At 44.4% G+C, this 26735-nt stretch overlaps 2 protein-coding genes across 8 annotated transcripts; one reads left to right on the top strand and one right to left on the bottom strand.

Annotated features, from left to right (window-relative positions):
• Positions 1-474: 474 nt before the first annotated feature.
• LOC118964898 lies at positions 475-25196 on the bottom strand. Of its 2 annotated transcripts, XM_036980344.1 has the most exons (3): positions 22017-25195; positions 21753-21834; positions 21332-21570 (listed from the first exon to the last, which is right to left on the bottom strand). In XM_036980344.1, the coding sequence occupies exons 1-3, from the start codon at positions 24984-24986 to the stop codon at positions 21452-21454; spliced, it is 3171 nt and encodes a 1056-aa protein (XP_036836239.1). In that variant the 5' UTR covers positions 24987-25195; the 3' UTR covers positions 21332-21451. The 2 variants fall into 2 exon arrangements, with proteins under 2 accessions (XP_036836240.1, XP_036836239.1); XM_036980345.1 differs by lacking the exons at positions 21332-21570; positions 21753-21834 and adding an exon at positions 475-1194 and having other exon boundaries at positions 22542-25196.
• LOC118936342 lies at positions 1319-7510 on the top strand. 6 transcript variants are annotated; one of them, XR_005052145.1, is made up of 8 exons: positions 2393-3705; positions 3835-3892; positions 4099-4246; positions 4339-4375; positions 4618-4890; positions 5147-6774; positions 6967-7045; positions 7291-7510. XR_005052145.1 is itself a non-coding variant. In XM_036980359.1 (3 exons), the coding sequence occupies exons 1-3, from the start codon at positions 6337-6339 to the stop codon at positions 7452-7454; spliced, it is 681 nt and encodes a 226-aa protein (XP_036836254.1). In that variant the 5' UTR covers positions 6213-6336; the 3' UTR covers positions 7455-7509. The 6 variants fall into 6 exon arrangements, 1 of the variants encoding a protein (XP_036836254.1); XR_005052143.1 differs by adding an exon at positions 1319-1487 and having other exon boundaries at positions 3604-4246; XR_005052144.1 differs by having other exon boundaries at positions 3835-4246.
• Positions 25197-26735: the final 1539 nt, after the last annotated feature.

The raw sequence follows: 26735 nt of genomic DNA, 5'->3' as shown, positions 1-26735 counted from the left end.
TCTTGTAAAATCATTGGCATTTATTTGATCAAATAGACTTTGAAAGGTTAGACATGCAGAAATTCCTCTTGTCAAAAGTCTTGCTGTTACAAAAGTAGTTCTTCATGCAGCGTAACAGGTTCCAGGTTCTTCTTGGTGAAGCGCCTGAATGGCTTCATCATTGCTGAAAAGACCCTGACAATCAAGGATCGTTTTTTGACAGGCTGAGATATGGAGGGAGAAACCTCTCCAACTTGAGCTAGAAACACAAGAGAAATGGATGGGGTAAGAGAGAGAGAGAGAGAGAGAGATGTAGTATAGTAACGTTGAAAAATAACAGTGCTATGAGTTTGGTAGGCATTCCTATGTTTCTAACACACACCTAAACAAAACTACAAGCTATAGCAGAGCTCTAAAAATCCTTACCTATGCAATGTCCATCAGTAGAGGGAATCTCAGTCTGGTCTTGGACTGAATGGCAGTCCTTTTTGTTTCCTCTCTTGGAACGCTAACAGAAGAAAGGTAAAGAAAATGGTACAGAGAATAAATACATGGAACACTTCTGAATCTATGGCAACAATTTAGTGGTGAATAAAAAATATTTATTGAATGTATTTGTCTTATCATAGCCACATCAATAACATCAGCACCTAACTGGAACAAAAAACAAATGCTAACTCCCTGCTATACCTTGAAGTTGATCCTGAGTTTGGTCATTGAAAAGCAAAGGAAGCTCCTTCTTGCTTTCTGCTCAGCCCCCCTCTCCATCTCAGCCTGGTCTGATGGGTTTGTTGCAGCAGAAGCTGGTCTTGACGCCTCCTTGCATCCCTGTACCAGCTGCTGGGTCAAGGACTTTACCAGGACTCTGTCAAATGCAGGGTCCTGGGAGGACATAGCTGCTTGCAGGGTGTTATAAGAGCCAAACTCCTCCATGAGGTTTTTATGTACACCTCTGAACACCCTTTGGATGTTCAGGTTCTGGGAATATGCCTGTGTCCTGGAGAATCTAGATGCAGCACAGAACTCAGACAGGACTTGTCTGATGAGTTGCTGAGATGTTTCTGTCAGATCTGCTGCCTGTTGGGAGGGTCCATCTAGGGCTGAGGGTCTGATCTCCGATAGCAACCTTATCACCAGTATGGTGAGAAAACAGATGCCATCATCTTTGCTGGAGTCCATCAAGTACTGCAGTGGGAATGCAGTGGCACTGCTGATGTCTGGGGTGATTAAGAGCTCCCTCAGATGGCCAGAGCTGCTGGGAATACACATATTGGTAATGGCTATAGTGTAAAACACAGAAACCTCATAGAGGTCACCGCATGTGTGGGAGGTGGTACAAAGAAGGTATTAGAGGTATGAATAGTGGAACTAGGGGCTCCATTGTAAACCAAAACAATGATAACTAACCTGAACAACAGTATACAAGGCATATTGACATTTGAGAGAGACATACAGCGAGGCATAAAGTAATCGCAGGTGTTGATTGGGAGAGCTAGCTAAAACAACAGGTGAGACAACAACAGCTAATCAGCTAACACAACAACAGCAGGTAAAATGGCGACGACACACAGAGCCTGAGATCGCGGCTGGCTGGGGCCGACAAATAAAAAATAAATAAACAGAATGGAGTACCGTGATTAATCGACAGTCCAGCAGGCATCAGATATGTAGCCAAGTGATAATAGTGTCCAGAAGGCAGCAGTAGATGGTACAGGGAAGGTGCCATTACGCTAGCACGCGGGCTACACGGCGTTTAAAGTTAAAAGCCCTCCAAAGGAGGCCGGTTGAAGGCACAGCGGATGGAGTATTCGTCGGCAGACCAGTCGTGGTGGTGCGGCGGGGGGCAGGTAGAATTTAGAATGATAGCAGGGAGATGCGCCTGGCTCACGGCTAACTGGTGCTACCTTCGTGGCAGTGGCGTTATCCACTATAGATCCACTATAGCCAATCGGAGGCAGCGATGAACTGGTGCCAAGGTCCATAGTTTACAGCAAGGATCCGGTGGAGTATTGGGCTCTAGCCGTGTATGAGTGGGGTTCGGGAGAACAGCTGAGTAGGCCGGGAGGTGGGCCTCAGGGATAGCTTCGGTACTGGATGCCACGATAAGTGCAAGCTAGCTGTGAGCTAGTTAGCTGCAAGCTGTGATCTAGCAGTGAAGATCAGAAGTAGTGGTCCAGGGATTACGGCAGGAATCCGGCGTTGTTGTGGAGAGGCAGTCTGATACTAGTAGACTGGCGAGTATTATCCAGGCTAAGAACAGGGCTGGTATCTGTGCAGAAGGTAAAAGCCGCTAGCATTGGCTAACTATGACTAAATAGCTTTTAGCTAGTTAGCTTCTGGAGGTTCTTGAATGTGTTCTAAAATAATAAAAAAAATGATAGCGATACCGTATCACATTGGGTGAAGCAGAGTGTTACCTCTTTACTATTAAAGTGTATTGCTCTCTGTTTATGACTGATAATAGGACGTAACACAGGGATGAGGAGAAAACAATCATTTGGATCCTACACAACACGTTGTTGTACCTAAATAATTCCACAAGAGGGCGACATATAAACATTTCTTAAAACCAATTAACCTCTACTGCCTTCAGTCCATGACGTCCCCGACTTACTAAAAGTCTGCGTCTGCAAAAATGCTCTTTTATCATAACTCGACATGAAAGTAGCAAAGCCAAAACAGTCAATGACATGCTTTTCGGGATATACAATTAGCTATGGTGTAAGAAAAGGTAAGTGAAATATAGGGGAAGGTAGAACATGTTTTACAGTAAGTTTAAAGTTGTTATCACCAATTTAGCTCTGATAGGCCTTTGGCAATCCAAGCTTTTGGGATCGTACTCAAGGCTACTTGGTTTAGGCCTGGCTATAGCCTAGGGATACAGTCCAATAATATCTCCTTCTCCTGAAGTGTACACTCTCGTTCGCTTCTTCCTACAAATCTAAAATCATTGGATTGGTGGAGGCATGGGCTAGAGAGGAATATGCTACCAAATAGCACCTTATTCCCTAATGTAGGCCTACTTTTAAGGAATGCACTATAAGGAATAGATCAATCAACTGGCTCACTAAATGGGGTACCGAAATACATCCAAAAGAGGTCGACACGAAATTAGACTAGGTTTATTTCTGTTTTGACCTGCTGAGTCGCAGTGCTTAGTGAACAGATTTCAATGTGGGCCTAGCTGTATCGAAAACGGTTGATGGGGAAAGTGTGTAATCTGATCAATATATTTCCCCCCCAAGATTAATGAGAGAATGGGAATGTGCATAAAGGTCTAACATTCCATGACGTGGTATGAAGTTCTTAATTCGTCAGTGGCTGCAATATTGTCCTCAGTAAACTCAACATGAGTGAAAACAACACAGATAAGGACACGTTTTTCGAGATATAAAAAATACTGTATGCTATTATGGATGAAGAAAAGGTAGGTTAAATGACACTAAATATTTGGGAATGTAACTAAGGAAAACGTCATTTAAGATAACATAGTCTATTGCAAAACAAATGTCTAGTTCTCTCTATTAAGTCAATCACCAGTTTAGCTCTGATATGGCTGTAGCTCTATGATGTCCTTTGCAAGAATCTAATCTGACATTGACATGAAATTCCTATGTCCTTCAGGTAGTACAGAGAGATGATGAAGATCCCCCGAGGGAGTGGAGGGAGGTTGTTGAGGAAGAACCAGTGGCCCAGCTCAAGAAGGAGCCCAAGAAGACAGGAAAGGTAAAATGGCAGGAGTGACAGGGCAACTACTAGACTAGTAACACTCAATTGTCACAATAGCTGCATTGACCTGATGTAACATGTCTATTATTTGTGATCTGGAATCTATTCTATTATATTCTATCCAAGGCGAAGAGGAAAAGTAGTGCCAAGAAGTCAGGGGAGCAGGGCACTGATACGGATCCAGGTCATAGATTTTCCCTCTGTAGTATGTTGGTTCTCTAAACTTGAATATCATAGATAAAGGTCATGTTAGAAACTGGAGTCAGTAAGAAATGTTGCATGGATAGTGTTATTCAATAGTCCTATTGTAGCAATTTTATCGAAGTATTGTATTAAGAGAAAAGCGTCTGACTTATCCTGAATTGTCCTATATGGTAATAACATATTTAGGATTGAGGAATAAACACCCGGACAGAGGATCTGTTATTGAGCTCTTGGAGAAGAATGCTCTTAAGGCTGCACTCGGCCCAGGCAACAAAGATGAGATGGAGGACTGCTACCCAATCCTCATCTCGTTCATGCGCAATCTTACTGATGAGTATGTTAGAACCATGTTTTGCTCTAGCCTCACATATTTTGTGCAGAAGGAAATAAAAAGTAAGTAAAACACATTTATTTTTTCTTTTCTAGGCAATGGCAAGTGATCTATAAAGGATTTAAAAAACCTGTAAGTTTCTCCATCAGCCTTTGACCTTTGATTTGGGAATGTTGTGTTGAATCAAGAGAGGAATTAACCATAGTTCTATTCTGCTATTACGTTCATTAATCTGTCATACTTCATCCAACTTTGAATTCAGTCACAGATAAGGAAAACGATGTTGGTGAAATGCATTCTGTTTAATCTAGAATACTTTACATCAGAGTCTCATTGCCAAACCTGCTGTGTTCTGTTTTGTTTGTGCAATGCAGATGACAAAGGAACAGCTTGCAAAATTGTGCAAGACCATTGTCAACTTCATTGCACAGACCACCCTGCAGATCCTGCTGCCGGCCCTGGCCCGCATTCTAGGGGTGACGGGCTTTTATGACAACGCTGACTCACTCAAGAGGGGTGGCAGTGCAAGATCCTTCACTGCCTTTGAGTAGAAAAGACTGGAGCTCATCCAGGAAGTTAAATATTTGGCGAAGTAACTGTGGCGGCAGGGATCTCCGACCAAGGTCTAGCACACCCTCTTCCAAGAGGTACTGTATGTTCCCCATAATGTGTGTGTGTGTGTGTGTGTGTGCGGTTAATCCGAACCCTCAAACTGATGAACAATAATTTCCCCATTTCAATATTTTCCAGCTTTCTAACAGGTGTGTTTTGCAATATCTAATAAACACATATAAATTACATTTAGAATACTCAATTATAATGCTTGTTAGATTTGTTAGCACTAAGATATCGATTTTCCAACTTCAGACAGCAATTAACATGCTTTGCTTGTTCATTTTAAAGTTCCCAGACCTCACTGAAAGTCCACCTGGGAATGCCAGAGGACAGTATCATCAGCAGTGTCCAGGAGCAACTGTCAAAATCTGACCAAATGGTGGCTGCAGGACAGCTTTCACAAATAGATAAAGTGGTTGGAACTATGCTGGAGAACATTGAGAAGATAAGCAGCGAATGTGGCGAGGAATTGGTCTATCAAGAGTCACTGCGGTCTTCCTCCTCGTTGTCATTCTCAACTGCCAAATCACAGAAGACAGAGTGGGAATTTGCACTCCCATTCCTTCTGAGTTACCCGAGAGTACTGCTCAGCCCATTGTAAGATGCTCAGTCATTGACATGAGCGAATCTTCTAAGCCAAAAACAATGGTGTGTGATGCCAGAACAAGCATGTTTGCCATAGCCGATACCATCATGAAGAAGGTATATCCAGAGGCAGAAGGGCAGGTTACATCTCACCCTGATCTAACAGATCCAATAGCTAGACTGGAGGAGCTCATATCTCAGGGTAGGATTGGTGCTCTCTCCCGTGATCTCAGTCACCAAGTCAACCGCATAATTTCCGATAGCAACTTGACCCCTCTGGGACTGACAGTGGCGGCTGGAAAGAGTGCATCTGATACCATCCTTTCGAAGCTGAAGAGGAATGACAAGGTGGGGAAGCCCACAACTTACAAGCTGGTTCAGCTGTTTGTAGAGGAGTCTGTTAAGTGCCTCCTGCTTCCTAGTTTTGTGCCCTATTCAACTTCAATGAGTTTGGCTCAGGGGGCCAAGGTGTTGGCTAGAGTGTCTGAAGATAGAATTTCATGCTCTTCTTCTTCTTCATCAGTATTTAGTGACACAGTCAGTCTCTTTACCAAAGTTATGGTAAGCCAGGTCATGTACTCTGTGGATTCTGATGCAGAAAGTAGAGGATCCTCTCCAACTGAATCTCTCCAAACATCTGAACCCACTATATCTGATGTAGGCAATCTATTGAGTGGCAAGTCCTCCCCTCGGCTGTCTCCTTCTGGCACCATTATGGCAACAAGCGAGACCTCCAATGCAGCACAAATCTTGAAGGCCAACATTGATGGAGAGGAAGTGGATACCACCAGTCATTCTGGTGTAGCTCAAAACATTGTCAGGGACGATATGTCAACCAGCCCAGACATGGTCAAAGATGTCACACTTCCAACCCCATCCTCTGCGTGTTAGTAATGAGAATTCTAACAGAAATCCAAACCCCAGCAGAAGATTACCCAGTTGACGTCACACGCAAGTCACAAGACCTGATCCCTAAAGTTATGGAGGTCTTCTGTGCATGGTCAGGCTGCTCTGAGACACAAGCCTATCCAGAGAACTTGAGGATTCATAAAGTCTACAGAGTCGTCTATAAAAATCTGTTGGAGGAGTTTGGCTCGGAGAAAATCCTCCAACAGGCCGTGTCGACTCAGGACTCTTCATTTGATAGGATTCTTGTCAAGTCTTTGAGTGAAGCGCTTCTCCACAGATGTAATGAGGCATTGAGGGCAGCCTCAAGAACATCAGTCAAAACCACCGGGCCTAAGGCTCTTCCACTGGCTGAGGATGTGAGGGCTAGCAGCGGGAAACTATCTTTTCTACAAAGGCTGGTCAGGCTGACAAGCAACTTAAAGGTACAGCAAACATATTTAAATGAACAGTTGTGAGTAAACAATGCTATTTAGTGTAAAAATATAAAACCATCCGTTCATTCCAAAACCAATCATAAATGTTGTTGTGCTGGTGTGGTAGGTGTGATTGTTATCATCATGAGGTTGGTCAGCTGTGACATTTTTTAAAACATGTTTTTCTCTTTAAATACTTAGCTATTCAAGAAGGGGAACAAGAAGGATTCCCACCGCTCTGAATCAGAACAAGTACAGACCACTGCTGAAGATGGCATGCGTAAGTTCACACAACAGGACAACAGTCTGTTTGAGAGATTGGTGTACAAATAAATGCCATTTCAAAATAACCTTACAAAGGTTATATACGCAATCAGTAGTCATCTCTTATGTAAAAGTAATTATATTCTCCAAAACTCAAGCTGTTGGTTCTCATTTTATCAGTGTCAGTTATGTTGAGTTGTAACATACATTACATCATTTCTGAATTAAAGTGCATGTAAACGCTCTCTCTCTCTTCTGTAGTGCCCAGCATAGTGCCACATGCTGCCATGTCTGCACTGCCAAAGGATCTCCCCGCCAGCTCCCAACAGGAGACGCCTCACAAACGTCCACTTCTCGTCAGGATGTTTTCTGCCATCTACAAAGGCCTGTTCAAGCCCTTCAAACAGTCCTTAAAGACCAAGTAACTTCAGACAATTTATTAAACGTCATTTATTGCAATAAATTGGCCTTTGTCTTCTTATGTGCTCCCGTTAACAGACCAGATTACAATACTGGTCTTTTAAATGTTATCAGTGATAGCAACATTAACTATAGTGGTGTGTGTATAGCCCTTCTACACAGTCTGACTCTTCTGACACTGTGTGACATGCCCTCTGATCCAGTGATCTAGGATCTTCTGAGTGGCTTTAGGCCTGAATCTCTGCCCTCCGGCCCAAATAAAGGTTTTCTCTTCTGATATATCTGCCACTGTCAGCAGCCAGCAGGGGAAAACAGACAGCGCTGTTGAGAGCTTTCTTTTCTCCCTCATGACTAAAACACTGAGAAAGGCTTTTATCTATTGCAGCATATTCCATCTTTTGATTTAACCTATTATACGGTAGAAGTACCCATTATTTCCCAACGGTTATATCACAGGAAATGTGTTATAAAAAGTAAACTTACAGTGCATCCGGAAAGTATTCAGACCACTTGACTTTTTCCACATTGTTACGTTACAGCCTTATTCTAAAATGGATACAAATATTTTTTCCTCTCATTAAGCTACACAAAACACCTCATGACAAAGCGAAAAGTGTAGAACATTTTAGCAAATTTATTAAGAATAAAAACAGAATTACCTTATTTAAATAATTATTGAGACCCTTTGCTATGAGACTCGAAATTGATCTCAGGTGCATCCTGTTTCCATTGATCATCCTTGAGATGTTTCTACAACTTGTTTGGAGTCCTGTGGTAAATTCAATTGATTGGACATGATTTGGAAAGAAACACAGACCTGGGGGAAGGGTATGAGAAACAATATTCTCTGATCTGATGATACCGAGATTGAACTCTTTGGCCTGAATCAGGATCCTGGGAAAGATGAACGGAGCAAAGTACAGAGATCCTTGATGAAAACCTGCTCCAGAGGTTCACCTTCCAACAGGACAACGACCCTAAGCACACAGCCAAGACAATGCAGGAGTGGATTCGGGACAAGTCTCTGAATCTCCATGAATGGCTCAGCCAGAGCCCGGACCTGAACCCAATCGAACATCTCTGGAGAGACCTGAAAAAACTGCAGCGACTCTCCCCATCCAATCCGACAGAACATGAGAGGATCTGCAGAGAAAAATGGGAGAAACTCCCCAAATACAGGTGTACCAAGCTTGTAGCGTCATACCCAAGAAGACTCGAGGCTGTAATCGCTACCAAAGGTGCTTCAACAAAGTACTGAGTAAAGGGTCTGAATATTTGTAAATGTGATATCAGTATTTTATTTTTAGTACATAGGTTTTTGATTAAAAAAATAATAGAACAGTTTTTGCTTTCTTATTATGGGTTATTATCTGTAGAGGGGGGGGGGGGGGGCGATTGAATCAATTTTAGAATAAGCCTGTAACGTAACAATGTGGAAAAGGTCAAGGGGTCTGAATACTTTCTGAATGCACTTTATGTAATGAAAATATCAGCTGGTTGCCACTATAGATAGCTAGGTTATCCAGTGCAGTGGTAATACTGCCTGCCTTGGGAGATAACGTAGGATGCGTGCTTATCCGGGTGCCAGAGACACAATCACAAGCTTTCTTCAGACTACATAGCTCAAACTTACAACGTAAAGATATGATTATCACTACATAGGTTTTTTTTAACAAGAAGGGTGTTTTCTATATCTACCAACTATGAAATTACAGACATCATAAACGGTAAGCATGAGAATAATATCATCAAGGCGGACAGGGACAATGTATGAATACACAAAACATTATTCAAATGGACATTCCCCAAATGAGCTATGCACCAGCCCATAGCCACAGGATATCTATGGAGGAACATTAATATATTCATCAATTTAAAAAAAGGCATGAATATTGTTTTTCTGCTTTTCTGATCTTAAACCCTGGATGTTGGTCCAGGTTTCCTCCAAGGGAGACCTTCTGAAACAGTTGCGAAGGAAACAGCCGACAGTTACAGTACTGTGTTGAAGATAGATGATGACACTCTTAAAAGACAGGTCATTCCTTTACATGGAGCAGTTCCTTAAACCAGGTTAGATTCAACACAGCCACCTCAGACTGGACTCCACCACTCCTTCATAACGCTGGATCTCTTCATAATGCTGCTCCTCAGTCACTGAGTGCATTTACACTGATGAGATGTCCTGCTTAGCCTAGCTGAAAGGGGAGCTCTAACTAGTCCTGTGGGCACCTAGCTGCTGCCCCCGCCAGGCTTGGACTGGGTCTTGCCCCTCATAGCCCCTTCGCGAGCCTGGCCCTTGGCTGGCTGCTGCTGTACTGGGGACTCTGCTGCAGCGGAAACTGGGGCCTGTTGGGCCGGGCTGTGAGGAGGGGTGGTCTGTATCTGAAGCGAGGCAGCTGCAGTCACCACCTGCTGCTGGAGGAGCTTCTGCTGAACCACCTAGGCTGTGCCTGCTGGAATCATCTGGACCTGGGGATGTAGTCTGGGTCAGGGCAACCGTCAGGGGCTGGATCTGTTACGAGACAGGATGAGGGTCACATTAAATCATACAGAAGACAACATGTTATAAAGTGTAAGTTGATCACTCGTGGTTGTAATCTGTTGATCACTCGTGGTTGTAATCTGTTGGCACCGTCCCTAGGTGTCACTTCTGTAGCAGTATTGTTAAGAGTGTATGATTGTTTTTTAAAATTTTAACTTTAGGCAAGTCAGTTAAGAACAAATTCTTATTTACAACGACAGCCATAGGAACAGTGGGTTAATTGCCTTGTTCAAGGGCAGAACGACAGATTTTTACCTTGTCAGCTCGGGGATTTGATCTGGCAACCTCTCGGTTACTGGCCCAATGCTCTAACCACGAGGCTACCTGCAGCCCCACATACATACATACATACATACATACATTGTATGTATGTATGTATGTATGTATGTATGTATGTATGTATGTATGTATGTATGTATGTATGTATGTATGTATGTATGTATGTATGTATGTATGTATGTATGTATGTATGTATGTTATGTATGTATGTATGTATGGTGGAAAATAAGAATTTGGTCAATAACAAAAGTTTATCTCAATACTTTGTTATATACCCTTTGTTGGCAATGACAGAGGTCAAACGTTTTCTGTAAGTCTTCACAAGGTTTTCACACACTGTTGCTGGTATTTTGGCCCATTCCTCCATGCAGATCTCCTCTAGAGCAGTGATGTTTTGGGGCTGTTGCTGGGCAACACAGACTTTCAACTCCCTCCAAAGATTTTCTATGGGGTTGAGATCTGGAGACTTCAGGACCTTGAAATGATTCTTACGAAGCCACTCCTTTGTTGCCCGGGCGGTGTGTTTGGGATCATTGTCATACTGAAAGACCCAGCCACGTTTCATCTTCAATGCCCTTGCTGATGGAAGGAGGTTTTCACTCAAAATCTCACGATACATGGCCCCATTCATTCTTTCCTTTACACGGAGCAGTCGTCCTGGTCCCTTTGCAGAAAAACAGCCCCAAAGCATGCTGTTTCCACCCCCATGCTTCACAGTAGGTATGGTGTTCTTTGGATGCAACTCAGCATTCTTTGTTCTTTGAGTTTTTACCAAAAAGTTATATTTTGGTTTCATCTGACCATGACATTCTCCCAATCTTCTTCTGAATCATCCAAATGCTCTCTAGCAAACTTCAGACGGGCCTGGACATGTACTGGTTTAAGCAGGGGGACACGTCTGGCACTGCAGGATTTGAGTCCCTGGCGGCGTAGTGTGTTACTGATGGTAGGCTTTGTGTGTGTGTGTGTGTGTGTGTGTATGTATGTCCTCTCACTGTCAACTGCAATTATTTTCAGGAAACGTAACACTTGTAAATATTTGTACGAACATAAGATTCAAAAACTGAGACAAACTGAACAAGTTCCAAAGATATGTGACGAACAGAAATTGAATAATGTGTCCCTGAACGAAAGGGGAAGGGCAAAATCAAAAGTAACAGTCAGTATATGGTGTGGCCACCAGCAGCATTAAGTACTGCAGTGCATCTCCTCCTCATGGACTGCACCAGACTTGCCAGTTATTCCTGTGAGATGTTACCCCACTCTTCCACCAAGGCACCTGCAAGATCCCAGACATTTCTAGGGGGGAATGGCCCTGTCCTCTCCATCCGATCCAACAGGGCCTAGACATGCTCAATGTGATTGAGATCCGGGCTCTTTGCTGGCCATGGAAAAACACTGACATTCCTGTCTTGTAGGAAATCAGCCATACTGCTCGTTCTGTGCGTGGTGGCATTGTCATGCTGCAGGGTCATGTCAGGATGAGCCTGCAGGAAGGGTACCACATGAGGGAGGAGGATGTCTTCCCTGTAACGCACAGCATTGAGATTGCCTGCAATGACAACAAGCTCAGTCCAATGATGCTGTGACACACCGCCCCAGCCCATGACGGACCCTCCAACTCCAAATCGATCCCGCTGCAGAGTACAGGCTTCTGTAACGCTCATTCTTTCGACGATAAGCGCAAATCCGACCATCTCCCCTGGTGAGACAAAACCGCGACTCGCAGTGAAGAACACTTTTTGCCAGTCCTGTCTGGTCCAGCGACGGTGGGTTTGTGCCCATAGGTGACGTTGTTGCCGGTGATGTCTGGTGAGGACCTGCCTTACAACAGGCTTACAAGCCCCCAGTCCAGCCTCTCTCAGCCTATTATTCAGTCTATTCAGTCTGAGCACTGATGGAGGGATTTTGCTTTCCTGGTGTAACTCGGGCAGTTGTTGTTGCCATCCTGTACCTGTCCCGCAGGTGTGATGTTCGCATGTACCGATGCGGGTGTTGTTACACGTGGTCTGTGCAGGTGTTACACGTGGTCTGCCACTGCGAGGACCATCAGCTGTCCGTCCTGTCTCCCTGTAGCGCTGTCTTCGGCGTCTCACACTACGAACATTGCAATTTATTGCCCTGGCCACATCTTCAGTCCTCATAACTCCTTGCAGCATGCCTAAGGCATGTTCACGCAGATGAGCAGGGACCCTGGGCATCTTTCTTTTGGTGATTTTCAGAGTCAGTAGAAAGGCCTCTTTAGTGTCCTAAGTTTTCATAATTGTGACCTGAATTGCCTACCATCTGTAAGCTGTTAGTGTCTTAACGACCATTCTACAGGTGCATGTTCATTGTTTGGCGCCCCGGATAAACCTCCAGTATAAAGGATAAACCTCTAGTAGTTGGCAAACTCTAAAAATCACTGCACCTCTTTTACCGTGGTGGGAGTCGGCTAATTACGCACGGCTGCAACCCATACGGCATGACGAGGTACTCATAATGCCCTGAGGTGGTACTAAATTCGGTCTTACGCTCATCTCCCTTCCGAATACGCACCAGATTGTACGCACTCCTGAGATCCAGTTTATTGAAGAAGCGAGCCCTGTGCATTGACTCAATCGCCATAGCAATAAGAGGTAGCGGGTAACTATACCTCACCGTGATTTTATTGAGACCTCGATAATCAATGCACGGGCACAAACCTCCATCCTTCTTCTTCACAAAAAAGAAACTCAAGGAGACAGGTGAAATGGAGGGCTGAATGTACCCCTGACGCAGGGATTCGGAGACATATGTCTACATAGCCACCGTCTCCGCTTGCGACAGGGGATACACGTGACTCCTGGGAAGTGCAGCGTCTACCAGGAGATCTATCGCACAATCCCCCCGTCGATGGGGTGGTAATTGAGTCGCCTTCTTTTTACAGAAGGCGAGAGCCAAATCGGCATATTCTAGGGGAATGCGCATGGTGGAGACATGGTCTGGACTTTCCACCATAGTAGCACCAACGGAAACCCCTAAACACCTACATGAATACTCTCGCGACCACCCCGTGAGAGCCCTCTGTGGCCAAGAAACAGTGGGGTTATGACAAGCTAACCAGGGTAGGCCAAGCACCACGGAATACGCAGGAGAATCAATAAGAAAAAGATTCATCTTTTCCCTGTGACCCCCCTGCGTTACCATACTCAAAGGAGCGGTTGCCTCCCTGATAAACCCTGACCCTAATGGTCGACTATCTAAGGCATGAACGGGGAAAGGCATATGCACAGGAACAATGGGGATCCCTAAACTATGAGCTAATCCTTTATTACTGAAATTCCCAGCCGCGCCTGAATCTACTAGCACCTTATGCTGGGAACACAGGGAAAATTCAGGAAAAGTAACAGAGACAAACATATGTGCAACAGCGGGCTCTGGATGAGAATGGTGCTTACTCACCTGGGGTGACGCCAGAGTGCCCTGCCTTCTACCTCGATTCCCAGAGGAACCAACCCGGCACCGACCAGCAGTGTGACCTCTGCGGCCACATATGGTGCACGAGAGGGAACCCCCTCCGGTCTCCCTGCGCACCGCACCTCCCAGCTCCATGGGTATCGGAGAGGGTGTGCGGGAGGATGGAACAACCAGACCCCGATCTGGACATCCGCGAGCCGGATGGACAGGTCCACCAGCTGGTCGAAGGTGAGGGTGGTGTCTCTGCAGACCAGCTCCCGATGGACGTCCTCACATAGACTACAGCGGTAATTGTCGATCAGGGCCCTGTTGCTCCATCCAGCGCCGGCAGCCAGGGTCCTAAAGCCAGGGTATTTGGTCCTAAACTCCAGCTCAAACTTCTGTGCGCTCCTCATCTCCTGCCTCAGATGGTAGAGGCGCTCACCTGCCGCTCTGCCCTCGGGTGGGTGGTCGAATACTGTCCGGAAACAGCGGGTGAACTCCTCAAAATCTTCCAAGGTCCACGGCTGGGGTACCTTCTCCTGCTGACTTCATTTTGGTCGGAGATTCTATCACAGTCGTGTTTATAGGTGGCAGGGAAGTCAGGCGCAGGATAATTAAAACTTGGTGGAATGGAGTAGTTTAATAACTTAAAACACATAACTCCAAAACCATGAAATACAATGAAACAAAGTGGGTACGAGGACCCGTCGCGCACCAAATACAAAACACGAATACTGAACATAAAACAATCTCTGACAAAGACATGAGGGAAAACAGACGGTTAAATACACAACAGGTAATGAATGGGATTGAAACCAGGTGTATAGTAAGACAAGATAAAACCAATGGAAAATGAAAAATGGATCAATGATGGCTAGAAGACCGGTGACTTCGACCTCCGAGCACCACCCGAACAAGGAGAGGCTTCGACTTCCGCAGACGTTGTGACACCCACAGGGTGGGCTTTTTCATACATGCAGGATTTTCTTTCCCAATGTACCTCTAAATGTATTCTGCTCAACCAGTATCTCCGTCTCAGACAGATGACAACAAATCCCCAGCCGTGATACTATCCTGACTGAAGCAGTAGGGTATGTGTCAACACAAATATTGATAATATCTCTCTGACTGGAATAAGGTTCTCATTGGCAAGGCTTTTCTTCGTCAAAGAGAGACATCCATACAACGGTAAAAAAACACCCGGATCCCACTTTCTCTCACATTTGACACCGTTCAGAGGTAAATCAGGCACTCCTGAGATAAACACTTCATAGGATGCCTGCCCTGTGCCTGAGCAGAAAGATGAAACTGACTCTGAAAGCCCCACCAGCTCTACCCAGTACTGCTTTATCTGCTCTGTCGGAATGCGGGAGACTCTGTCAAAGGAGATGAGGATATCAAAACACAATGCTACACTCCAAAGTGCTGCCGTGGGGCTTTCCTGAGCTGAACAAACTAGCTGTAAAACCTCTCGCTTTCACTGGCTTCTAGATCAGAGTGCTTGCATCATTGCTATTTTACAAGAGAATGAGAAATCGACTGAAGGGAAACAGTCAACCATGTTTCTTGTTTGAGAAATTTGACTTCATCTTGCCTCATTCTTAAAAAGCTAGGGATGAAAATGATCTATTACAATAATAAAAAGCTACAACAAACGAACGCACAATTCTGTATTTCATCACTTTCTACCTCTGTCAAACACACACACACACACACACACACACACACACACACACGCACGCACGCACGCACGCACGCACGCACGCACGCACGCACGCACGCACACACACACACACACACACACACACACACACAGGGAACAAGAGCAAAAAAGTGCGGTGATTCATCTACTGTCCTTAACACCATGACAGCTCCTGTCCTCTGAGGTCTGCTCAAACTCCTCCTCCCCCAGGTTTAATGGGACCAGCCATTATGACCCTCAGAGGTTTCCTCTGTGCTGTGGTTTCTGGTTTTATGTCATGTGCCTGATTTTTATTTTTATTTTTATTTTATTTCACCTTTATTTAACCAGGTAGGCTAGTTGAGATTAAATACTCATTTACAACTGCGACCTGGCCAAGATAAAGCATAGCAGTGTGAACAGACAGCAACACAGAGTTACACATGGAGTAAACAATAAACAAGTCAATAACACAGTAGGAAAAAAAGAGTATCTACAGTGCCTTGCGAAAGTATTCGGCCCCCTTGAACTTTGCGACCTTTTGCCACATTTCAGGCTTCAAACATAAAGATATAAAACTGTATTTTTTTGTGAAGAATCAACAACAAGTGGAACACAATCATGAAGTGGAACGACATTTATTGGATATTTCAAACTTTTTTAACAAATCAAAAACTGAAAAATTGGGCGTGCAAAATTATTCAGCCCCCTTAAGTTAATACTTTGTAGCGCCACCTTTTGCTGCGATTACAGCTGTAAGTCGTCTGGGGATTGTGTCTATCAGTTTTGCACATCGAGAGACTGAATTTTTTTCCCATTCCTCCTTGCAAAACAGCTCGAGCTCAGTGAGGTTGGATGGAGAGCATTTGTGAACAGCAGTTTTCAGTTCTTTACACAGATTCTCGATTGGACTCAGGTCTGGACTTTGACTTGGCCATTCTAACACCTGGATATGTTTATTTTTTAACCATTCCATTGTAGATTTTGCTTTATGTTTTGGATCATTGTCTTGTTGGAAGACAAATCTCCGTCCCAGTCTCAGGTCTTTTGCAGACTCCATCAGGTTTTCTTCCAGAATGGTCCTGTATTTGGCTCCATCCATCTTCCCATCAATTTTAACCATCTTCCCTGTCCCTGCTGAAGAAAAGCAGGCCCAAACCATGATGCTGCCACCACCATGTTTGACAGTGGGGATGGTGTGTTCAGCTGTGTTGCTTTTACGCCAAACATAACGTTTTGTATTGTTGCCAAAAAGTTCAATTTTGGTTTCATCTGACCAGAGCACCTTCTTCCACATGTTTGGTGTGTCTCCCAGGTGGCTTGTGGCAAACTTTAAACGACACTTTTTATGGATATCTTTAAGAAATGGCTTTCTTCTTGCCACTCTTCCATAAAGGCCAGATTTGTGCAATATACGACTGATTGTTGTCCTATGGACAGAGTCTCCCACCTCAGCTGTAGATCTCTGCAGTTCATCCAGAGTGATCATGGGCCTCTTGGCTGCATCTCTGATCAGTCTTCTCCTTGTATGAGCTGAAAGTTTAGAGGGACGGCCAGGTCTTGGTAGATTTGCAGTCGTCTGATACTCCTTCCATTTCAATATTATCGCTTGCACAGTGCTCCTTGGGATGTTTAAAGCTTGGGAAATCTTTTTGTATCCAAATCCGGCTTTAAACTTCTTCACAACAGTATCTCGGACCTGCCTGGTGTGTTCCTTGTTCTTCATGATGCTCTCTGCGCTTTTAACGGACCTCTGAGACTATCACAGTGCAGGTGCATTTATACGGAGACTTGATTACACACAGGTGGATTGTATTTATCATCATTAGTCATTTAGGTCAACATTGGATCATTCAGAGATCCTTACTGAACTTCTGGAGAGAGTTTGCTGCACTGAAAGTAAAGGGGCTGAATAATTTTGCACGCCCAATTTTTCAGTTTTTGATTTGTTAAAAAAGTTTGAAATATCCAATAAATGTCGTTCCACTTCATGATTGTGTCCCACTTGTTGTTGATTCTTCATAAAAAAATACAGTTTTATATCTTTATGTTTGAAGCCTGAAATGTGGCAAAAGGTCGCAAAGTTCAAGGGGGCCGAATACTTTCGCAAGGCACTTTACATTGTGTGCAAAAGGCATGAGGAGGTAGGCGAATAATTACAATTTAGCAGATTAACACTGGAGTGATAAATGATCAGCTGGTCATGTGCAGGTAAAGATACTGGTGTGCAAAAGAGCAGAAAAGTAAATAAATAAAAACAGTATGAAAACAATGGAATCTCACCATACCTTCTCTGCTATGCAATCTGGTTTCAGAGCTGGTCATGGGTGCACCTCAGCCACGCGCAAGGTCCTAAACGCCATCGATAAGAAACAGTACTGTGCAGCCGTATTCATTGATCTGGCCAAGGCTTTCGACTCTGTCAATCACCACATCCTCATCGGCAGACTCGACAGCCTTGGTTTCTCAAAAGATTGCCTCGCCTGATTCACCAACTACTTCTCTGATAGAGTTCAGTGTGGCAAATCGGAGGGTCTGCTGTCCGGACCTCTGGCAGTCTCTATGGGGGTGCCACAGGGTTCAATTCTTGGACTGACTCTTTTCTCTGTATACATCAATGATGTCGCTCTTGCTGCTGGTGAGTCTCTGGCCCTTCTTTGGACACTGTGTTAACAACCCTCCAGGCAAGCTTCAATGCCATACAACTCTACTTCCGTGGCCTCCAATTGCTCTTAAATACAAGTAAAACTAAATGCATGCTCTTCAACCGATCGCTGCCTGCACCTGCCCGCCTGTCCAACATCACTACTCTGGACGGCTCTGACTTAGAATACGTGGACACTACAAATATCTAGGTGTCTGGTTAGACTGTAAACTCTCCTTCCAGACCCACATCAAACATCTCCAATCCAAAGTTAAATCTAGAATTGGCTTCCTATTTCGCAACAAAGCATCCTTCACTCATGCTGCCAAACATACCCTTGTAAAACTGACCATCCTACCAATCCTTGTCATTTACAAAATAGCCTCCAAAACCCTACTCAACAAATTGGATGCAGTCTATCACAGTGCAATCCGTTTTGTCACCAAAGCCCCATATACAGTGCCTTGCGAAAGTATTCGGCCCCCTTGAACTTTGCGACCTTTTGCCACATTTCAGGCTTCAAACATAAAGATATAAAACTGTATTTTTTTGTGAAGAATCAACAACAAGTGGGACACAATCATGAAGTGGAACGACATTTATTGGATATTTCAAACTTTTTTAACAAATCAAAAACTGAAAAATTGGGCGTGTAAAATTATTCAGCCCCCTTAAGTTAATACTTTGTAGCGCCACCTTTTGCTGCGATTACAGCTGTTAGTCGCTTGGGGTATGTCTCTATCAGTTTTGCACATCGAGAGACTGAAATTTTTTCCCATTCCTCCTTGCAAAACAGCTCGAGCTCAGTGAGGTTGGATGGAGAGCATTTGTGAACAGCAGTTTTCAGTTCTTTCCACAGATTCTTGATTGGATTCAGGTCTGGACTTTGACTTGGCCATTCTAACACCTGGATATGTTTATTTACTACCATTCCATTGTAGATTTTGCTTTATGTTTTGGATCATTGTCTTGTTGGAAGACAAATCTCCGTCCCAGTCTCAGGTCTTTTGCAGACTCCATCGGGTTTTCTTCCAGAATGGTCCTGTATTTGGCTCCATCCATCTTCCCATCAATTTTAACCATCTTCCCTGTCCCTGCTGAAGAAAAGCAGGCCCAAACCATGATGCTGCCACCACCATGTTTGACAGTGGGGATGGTGTGTTCAGCTGTGTTGCTTTTACGCCAAACATAACTTTTTGGCAACAATGCAAAACGTTACATTTTGGTTTCATCTGACCAGAGCACCTTCTTCCACATGTTTGGAGTGTCTCCCAGGTGGCTTGTGGCAAACTTTAAATTACACTTTTTATGAATATCTTTAAGAAATGGCTTTCTTCTTGCCACTCTTCCATAAAGGCCAGATTTGTGCAATATACGACTGATTGTTGACCTATGGACAGAGTCTCCCACCTCAGCTGTAGATCTCTGCAGTTCATCCAGAGTGATCATAGGCCTCTTGGCTGCATCTCTGATCAGTCTTCTCCTTGTATGAGCTGAAAGTTTAGAGGGACGGCCAGGTCTTGATAGATTTGCAGTGGTCTGATACTCCTTCCATTTCAATATTATCGCTTGCACAGTGCTCCTTGGGATGTTTAAAGCTTGGGAAATCTTTTTGTATCCAAATCCGGCTTTAAACTTCTTCACAACAGTATCTCGGACCTGCCTGGTGTGTTCCTTGTTCTTCATGATGCTCTCTGCGCTTTTAACGGACCTCTGAGACTATCACAGTGCAGGTGCATTTATACGGAGACTTGATTACACACAGGTGGATTGTATTTATCATCATTAGTCATTTAGGTCAACATTGGATCATTCAGAGATCCTCACTGAACTTCTGGAGAGAGTTTGCTGCACTGAAAGTAAAGGGGCTGAATCATTTTGCACGCCCAATTTTTCAGTTTTTGATTTGTTAAAAAAGTTTGAAATATCCAATAAATGTCGTTCCACTTCATGATTGTGTCCCACTTGTTTTTGATTCTTCACAAAAAAATACAGTTTTATATCTTTATGTTTGAAGCCTGAAATGTGGCAAAAGGTCGCAAAGTTCAAGGGGGCCGAATACTTTCGCAAGGCACTGTACTACCCATCATTGCGACCTGTACGCTCTCATTGGCTGGCCCTCGCTTCATACTCGTCGCCAAACCCACTGGCTCCATGTCATCTACAAGACCCTGCTAGGTAAAGTCCCCCCTTATCTCAGCTCGCTGGTCACCATATTATCACCCACCTGTAGCACGCGCTCCAGCAGGTATATCTCTCTGGTCACCCCCAAAACCAATTCTTTCTTTGGCCACCTCTCCTTCCAGTTCTCTGCTGCCAATGACTGGGACGAACTACAAAAATCTCTGAAACTGGAAACACTTATCTCCCTCACTAGCTTTAAGCACCAACTATCAGAGCAGCTCACAGAGTACTGCACCTGTACATAGCCCACCTATAATTTAGCCCAATCAACTACCTCTTTTCCTACTGTATTTATTTTATTTTATTTATTTATTTATTTAGCTCCTTTGCACCCCATTATTTTTTACTTCTACTTTGCACATTCTTCCACTGCAAATCTACCATTCCAGTGTTTTACTTGCTATATTGTATTTACTTTGCCACCATGGCTTTTTTTTGCCTTTACCTCCCTTATCGCACCTTATTTGCTCACATCGTATATAGACTTGTTTATACTGTATTATTGACTGTATGTTTGTTTTACTCCATGTGTAACTCTGTGTCGTTATATGTGTCGAACTGCTTTGCTTTATCTTGGCCAGGTCGCAATTGTAAATGAGAACTTGTTCTCAACTTGCCTACCTGGTTAAATAAAGGTGAAATAAAAAATAATATTTAAAAAAATATAGAAAGCATCTCAGAGGGTTGATCTAGCTGCAGATAGCTAATTCTCCTCTATGTGTTTTCCCCTTGCTGCTAATAAGCTCTTACCAATCTAACTAAATTAATAGAGAACATCTGGTTATCTGACAGTCTAGGCAGCAACTATTGTATTAGAGTCAAGCTGTGGTTATTTTATTTATTTTCCTAGACAAGTCAGTTCAGAACAAATTCTTATTTACAATGACAGCTTAGGAACAGTGGGTTAACTACCTTGTTCAGGAGCAGAACAACATATTTTTACATGGCCAGCTCAGGGATCTGACCTAGCAACCTTTCGGTTACTGGCCCAATGCTCTAACCACAAGGCTACCTGACGCCCTATGTCCTGCCAACTCAAAAGCTGAACAATAAATGTGTAACCAAGGGGGAACTAGTGCATTTCTCTGAGAAAATCTGCTTCAGTATTATCAATCTTCCAAAACACTTGAAATTCTTGTAAAATCATTGGCATTTATTTGATCAAATAGACTTTGAAAGGTTAGACATGCAGAAATTCCTCTTGTCAAAAGTCTTGCTGTTACAAACGTAGTTCTTCATGCAGCGTAACAGGTTACAGGTTCTTCTTGGTGAAGCGCCTGAATGGCTTCATCATTGCTGAAAAGACCCTGACAATCAAGGATCGTTTTTTGACAGGCTGAGATTTGGAGGGAGAACCCTCTCCAACTGGAGCTAGAAACACAAGAGAAATTGATGGGGTAAGAGAGAGAGAGAGAGAGAGAGAGAGAGAGAGAGAGATGCAGTATAGTAACGTTGAAAAATAACAGTGCTATGAGTTTGGTAGGCATTCCTATGTTTCTAACACACACCTAAACAAAACTACAAGCTATAGCAGAGCTCTAAAACATCCTTACCTATCCAATGTCCATCAGTAGAGCGAATCTCAGTCTGGTCCTGGACTGAATGGCAGTCCTTTTTGTTTCCTCTCTTGGAACGCTAACAGAAGAAAGGTAAAGAAAATGGTACAGAGAATAAATAAATGGAACACTTCTGAATCCAAGGCAACAATTTAGTGGTGAATAAAAAATATTTATTTCATGTATTTGTCTTATCATAGCCACATCAATAACATCAGCACCTAACTGGAACAAAAAACAAATGCTAACTCCCTGCTATACCTTGAAGTTGATCCTGAGTTTGGTCATTGAAAAGCAAAGGAAGCTCCTTCTTGCTTTCTGCTCAGCCCCCCTCTCCATCTCAGCCTGGTCTGATGGGTTTGTTGCAGCAGAAGCTGGTCTTGACGCCTCCTTGCGTCCCTGCACCAGCTGCTGGGTCAAGGACTTTACCAGGACTCTGTCAAATGCAGGGTCCTGGGAGGACATAGCTGCTTCCAGGGTGTTATAAGAGCCAAACTCCTCCATGAGGTTTTTATGTACACCTCTGAACACCCTTTGGATGTTCAGGTTCTGGGAATATGCCTGTGTCCTGGATAATCTGGATGCAGCACAGAACTCAGACAGGACTTGTCTGATGAGTTGCTGAGATGTTTCTGTCAGATCTGCTGCCTGTTGGGAGGGTCCATCTAGGGCTGAGGGTCTGATCTCCGATAGCAACCTTATCACCAGTATGGTGACAAAACAGATGCCATCATCTTTGCTGGAGTCCATCAAGTACTGCAGTGGGAATGCAGTGGCACTGCTGATGTCCGGGATGATTAAGAGCTCCCTCAGATGGCCAGAGCTGCTGGGGATACACACCTCCTTCTCTTCAATGTCAATCCCCTCTCCCTTTGGTACCAAAGAGGTTCCCTTGCTGGTGAAAGACGGAGTGGAGGATCGAAAAGAGACTTTAGCACTCGGTGGTCGGCTGCTGTCAGTCATTGGACTGTTACGATGCAGGGGTTCATCTGTGTGTGCCATCATCTTTGTCTTTAGGTCACTTGTAGAAATCTCTGGCATTTTAGAGTCCCTGGTGTCGATGCAGGAGCTCCTGACGATGGGGCAGGTCAGATCAAAAGGCACTTCGTCAGGGATGGGAGTGCCAGGGAGGTTGATCTCTAACTCACACTCTGACCTAGGACCCTTTGAAGAGCTGGACAAGGAACTACGACCATTTAAAGAAGTGGATAAAGATGAACAGGTTCGAGGGATGTCTTGGCAGACTTGTTCACTGTCATCCTCACTTTTCTCAATCTCCTTCAGCATAGTTCCTACCATATCATTGATCTGAAGGAGCTCCCTGGAATCCTTCATTCGCCCGAAGTTTGAGATTTCACTCTGGATAGCAACCAGGATTTCCCCAAGGGTCTCTTTGGAAGAAGCCATTTCTGTCCTTTCGGATCCGGATGGCTTCAGCCCTGTGAAGAAATCCTTAAGTGTGTTCTTCATACTGACGCAGATGTTCTTAGCTGTTGACCAAAGCTTCTCCTCTGATATTTTAACACTCAATTCAGTATAATCCAGTTGGGAGCCCCCGTGGGAGCACTGTGAAACTCTCCCACTTCTTTCCAGTAGCACAGTGTCAGTGGACTCATTTTTCTGGAAAATAGTCGCCATTCCTTTGACAAAGGTTTCCACTAATCCAGAGGCTGTATTCTCAGAGGACATGGAGGACATGGATTCTGAAAGGACATGGATCTCTGATGGTGAGCTAGATGATAAGCCAGCCTGCAGACTTTTCTGAAGACCAGTATGGCTGATCTGTGTGATAAAGGAATGACTGGATCTCATCAGCACTTTACTCACTGCCTCTTCTGCCTGAGTCTGAAAGTCATTGCAAGAGAGCTTCTTAATGCTCTGAATCAGACTAGTTGAGGACTCTGTGATTCTGACACTCCCTTCTGAGCTCAGTTGAGAATATTGAGTACTCACGCTCAAGTCTTCATTGGGTGAGGGTGACTGGGAAATAGTATAGTCATCAAGCTTTGATAGGACACCATCAACAAACCAACAAGCCTCTAGGGACTCATCAGATGAACTGACAACGGCTAAGGATTTACTCTCCACTTTTGATAACTCTGACTTGTAGATGGAAAAAACACTGCTAAGAACTTCTTGAGTACTGGTATCCAGATTGGAGAGACAGAGAGCTGGTATTGGTTGGCTCTCTCTGGGAACTCTACTGTGTTCGGTGCTGGGTAACTGGACCTCAACAGTTGAAACAGTTGCCTTTTCCAGGGTGTCTGAAGACTCCCGAAGAGAAGCATCCTTAGCCACACCTTCTTCTCGAGCGGCTAGAGTTAAAAGGTCCCTCAGCTTTGCTCGTATACGGCCATAGAGTGTGCCGGCTAGAGAGAAGGTTATCTTCTGTGAAGACCCTGTTTTGTGGTCATTTACAGGAACTGGCCAATCAACTGCTTCACATGTGTCTTCAAATGATGCTATCGTCTCCATGCCTCCCACAAATGCCTTAACAATCACTGTGGCAGTGGAGGTTACAGATGTCAGGGCTGTGCAGCTGGTATTCAGCGGGGCTTCAGTAAGGCTAGGAGCAGCACTAGAAGGCCTAGAGGAAGGAGCCATGCCAGAAGAGCTGCTGACTTTCCTTGTAAGGATGGTGCTCACCGCCTTCAGGGCTTTAGACTGAAAGTCGGGGCTAGAGAGGGTCTGAATCTTTCTGGCCACCACACTGGTAGAGGATCCAGTCTCTTTGAGAAAGTGAGTGGTCCCTTCCTTCCCAGATGGACACTCAACATCTAGGTCACATTGAAGATTGGTCAGAAATTTAGACCCCAAGATTGTCATCTTCTTGGCCAGATCCAATAGGATGTTGAAGTCCTGTGCCATTTTGTCCATTGTGCCGACAATGGCCTCCAGCACATCATCGGTCACAGGGTCCATGAGGGGCTCGATAAACCCTACCCACTCTGGCTCAGATGTTTGGCTCTGTAGCTGGGCCAGGATCTGAACCGAGGCTACCCGAATGACCTCCTTGCCTGCTGCTATGTCCTGACTGTCCATAGGGGGGCAACTCCCCGGGCTGGCCTGAATGGCCACTGAGAGGCCAGAGTTAAGCTGGTGTACCACCTCCCCCACGATAGCACAGCTCAACTCGGAGGAGCTGGAGGAGGTGGGGTTGGAGTGACCCTCAACCAGGGATATCAGAAGGCTCTCTTCCGTTACCCCAAAAAGAGCCTTCAGAGGCTCCATGAGGGGAGCCTCTCTAGTTGCAGGCAAGCTCTGCAATGAGGTCTGGGACCTTGAAGATAAACACACAATCACCACTTAAGCCATGCAAATGTAACCAACTGTATCTAATCTGGGTCATTAGTGAGCCTGAAAACCAAATTAGAGCAATGATGGATTACTTCTCATACCACCGTAGTTCTAGAAGCCTAAAGCCAACTGACATGATTTTTTGCCTGATTTTTATGTTTGTACGACATCAGATTATGATTATTTCTGAAAGGCATGTACCTGATCTATTTATTCATAGATGACTTCATGGCTTACCCAGTTAAAAATGACTTTCACCTGGACCCACCCCCCCCCGCCCCCCCCCCCCCCCCCCCCCCAGTGGCAACATTTCTGACCAGAACTTAAAACTACAAGGTGTGAATTCCAAGTTAATAATTTATGATAAGTATGGATCAGGTCTTGCAATTATTATGTTGAAATATTGCTGTGAACATACCTCTTAGGCGAACAGCATGGTGATGAGGTTCTGCGAGTGGATTTTTGGCGGCATCCTGCACTGCCATTCCTCCTCCTCTCCTTAGTCCAGTAGTTCATCTCACTGATCAGCAGCCTTTTCTCTCTCTCATCCAGACCGCCTAAGGAATCCTCAGACCCTGTCAGAGAGCACTGGGATTCTGGGGAGGTTGCCCCACTCCTCAGGTTCACCCCCATGATACGAGCTAGCGCTGGTAGGAGAATGCGGAGGGCTGTCTGGGTCACGACTTTAACAATCTTCAGACACAGCATGGAGAGCTGCTCGAATGTGAGCTATGGCCAACAAACAGAGTAATGTTTTTGTCAATCAAGCAATTCCATGACACCATTCCCTATATAGCGCACAACTTTTGACCAGAACCTTATGTGGAGAGACTTACATTATTTTTCATGCCCTGCTGAATCACTCTCCATTGGCTAGAGAAAAGAAAAGAAAGGAAACATATTTTACCTGCACACTGGTGTTGAGTTAGTGGAGTCACTAGATAGCCATGTCAGGGAAAATAAACGTGTATTTATTTAAGCAATTAGCAAGTCCATGAGATATTTTGTTCTTGATTTACAGGAAGAGTTAGGTGTGTGGTTACAGTGATGTTAGGGTTAGGTGTAGTGTTTGAAATCCCATTTGTGGTTAGAAGGTGAACTATGACTATAAATTCAGAGTTATTGTATGTGAGGTTGGAAAAAGACATGGGACTTGCTCATCAGTTAGACTCCTCAGGAAGGAGAGGAGGATTGGGGCACAGCATGTCCCAATCTTGAGAGAAGGCATTAGAGTCCTCTGAGCCTCCTTCTCCAGCTGCTCAATGATAGATCCCCTTTCCCGGAAACCACACCCGGGTGTCTGAGAAGACTCTGGGAAACCGCAAAGAGAAATCTAAAGTTGAATCTGAACTTGATCCCTAATTTCCTTCACCTTTAGGGATTGGATTGCACTGGACAGGTAAAAGCACATCTCTCTGCGGGCCTCCACTATATTGCTTTCACCTATATAGATACTATCTACTCAGATCGGTGCTGATAAATTTGAACACAACCTGCACCCAACATGAAGTAATCTCGGACCTGCACCAATGCTGCTGTCCTCCTCCACGGAAGTCTTCTTGGCACCGCCACTGGACTTACGTTTAGCCTACATGACAACAGATTATAGGTCTAATAGCAGATCTAAGGTCAGTGTAGCGTCTCCTCCTAATGCTTTAAGGCTAGGATTTAGTGATAGTAAAC

Source organism: Oncorhynchus mykiss, chromosome 6 (assembly GCF_013265735.2).
Source record: "Oncorhynchus mykiss isolate Arlee chromosome 6, USDA_OmykA_1.1, whole genome shotgun sequence".
Classification (NCBI taxonomy): Eukaryota; Metazoa; Chordata; class Actinopteri; order Salmoniformes; family Salmonidae; genus Oncorhynchus; species Oncorhynchus mykiss.
The sequence above is the reverse complement of the archived record's forward strand: the minus strand, read 5'-3'. Positions and strand labels throughout refer to the sequence as shown.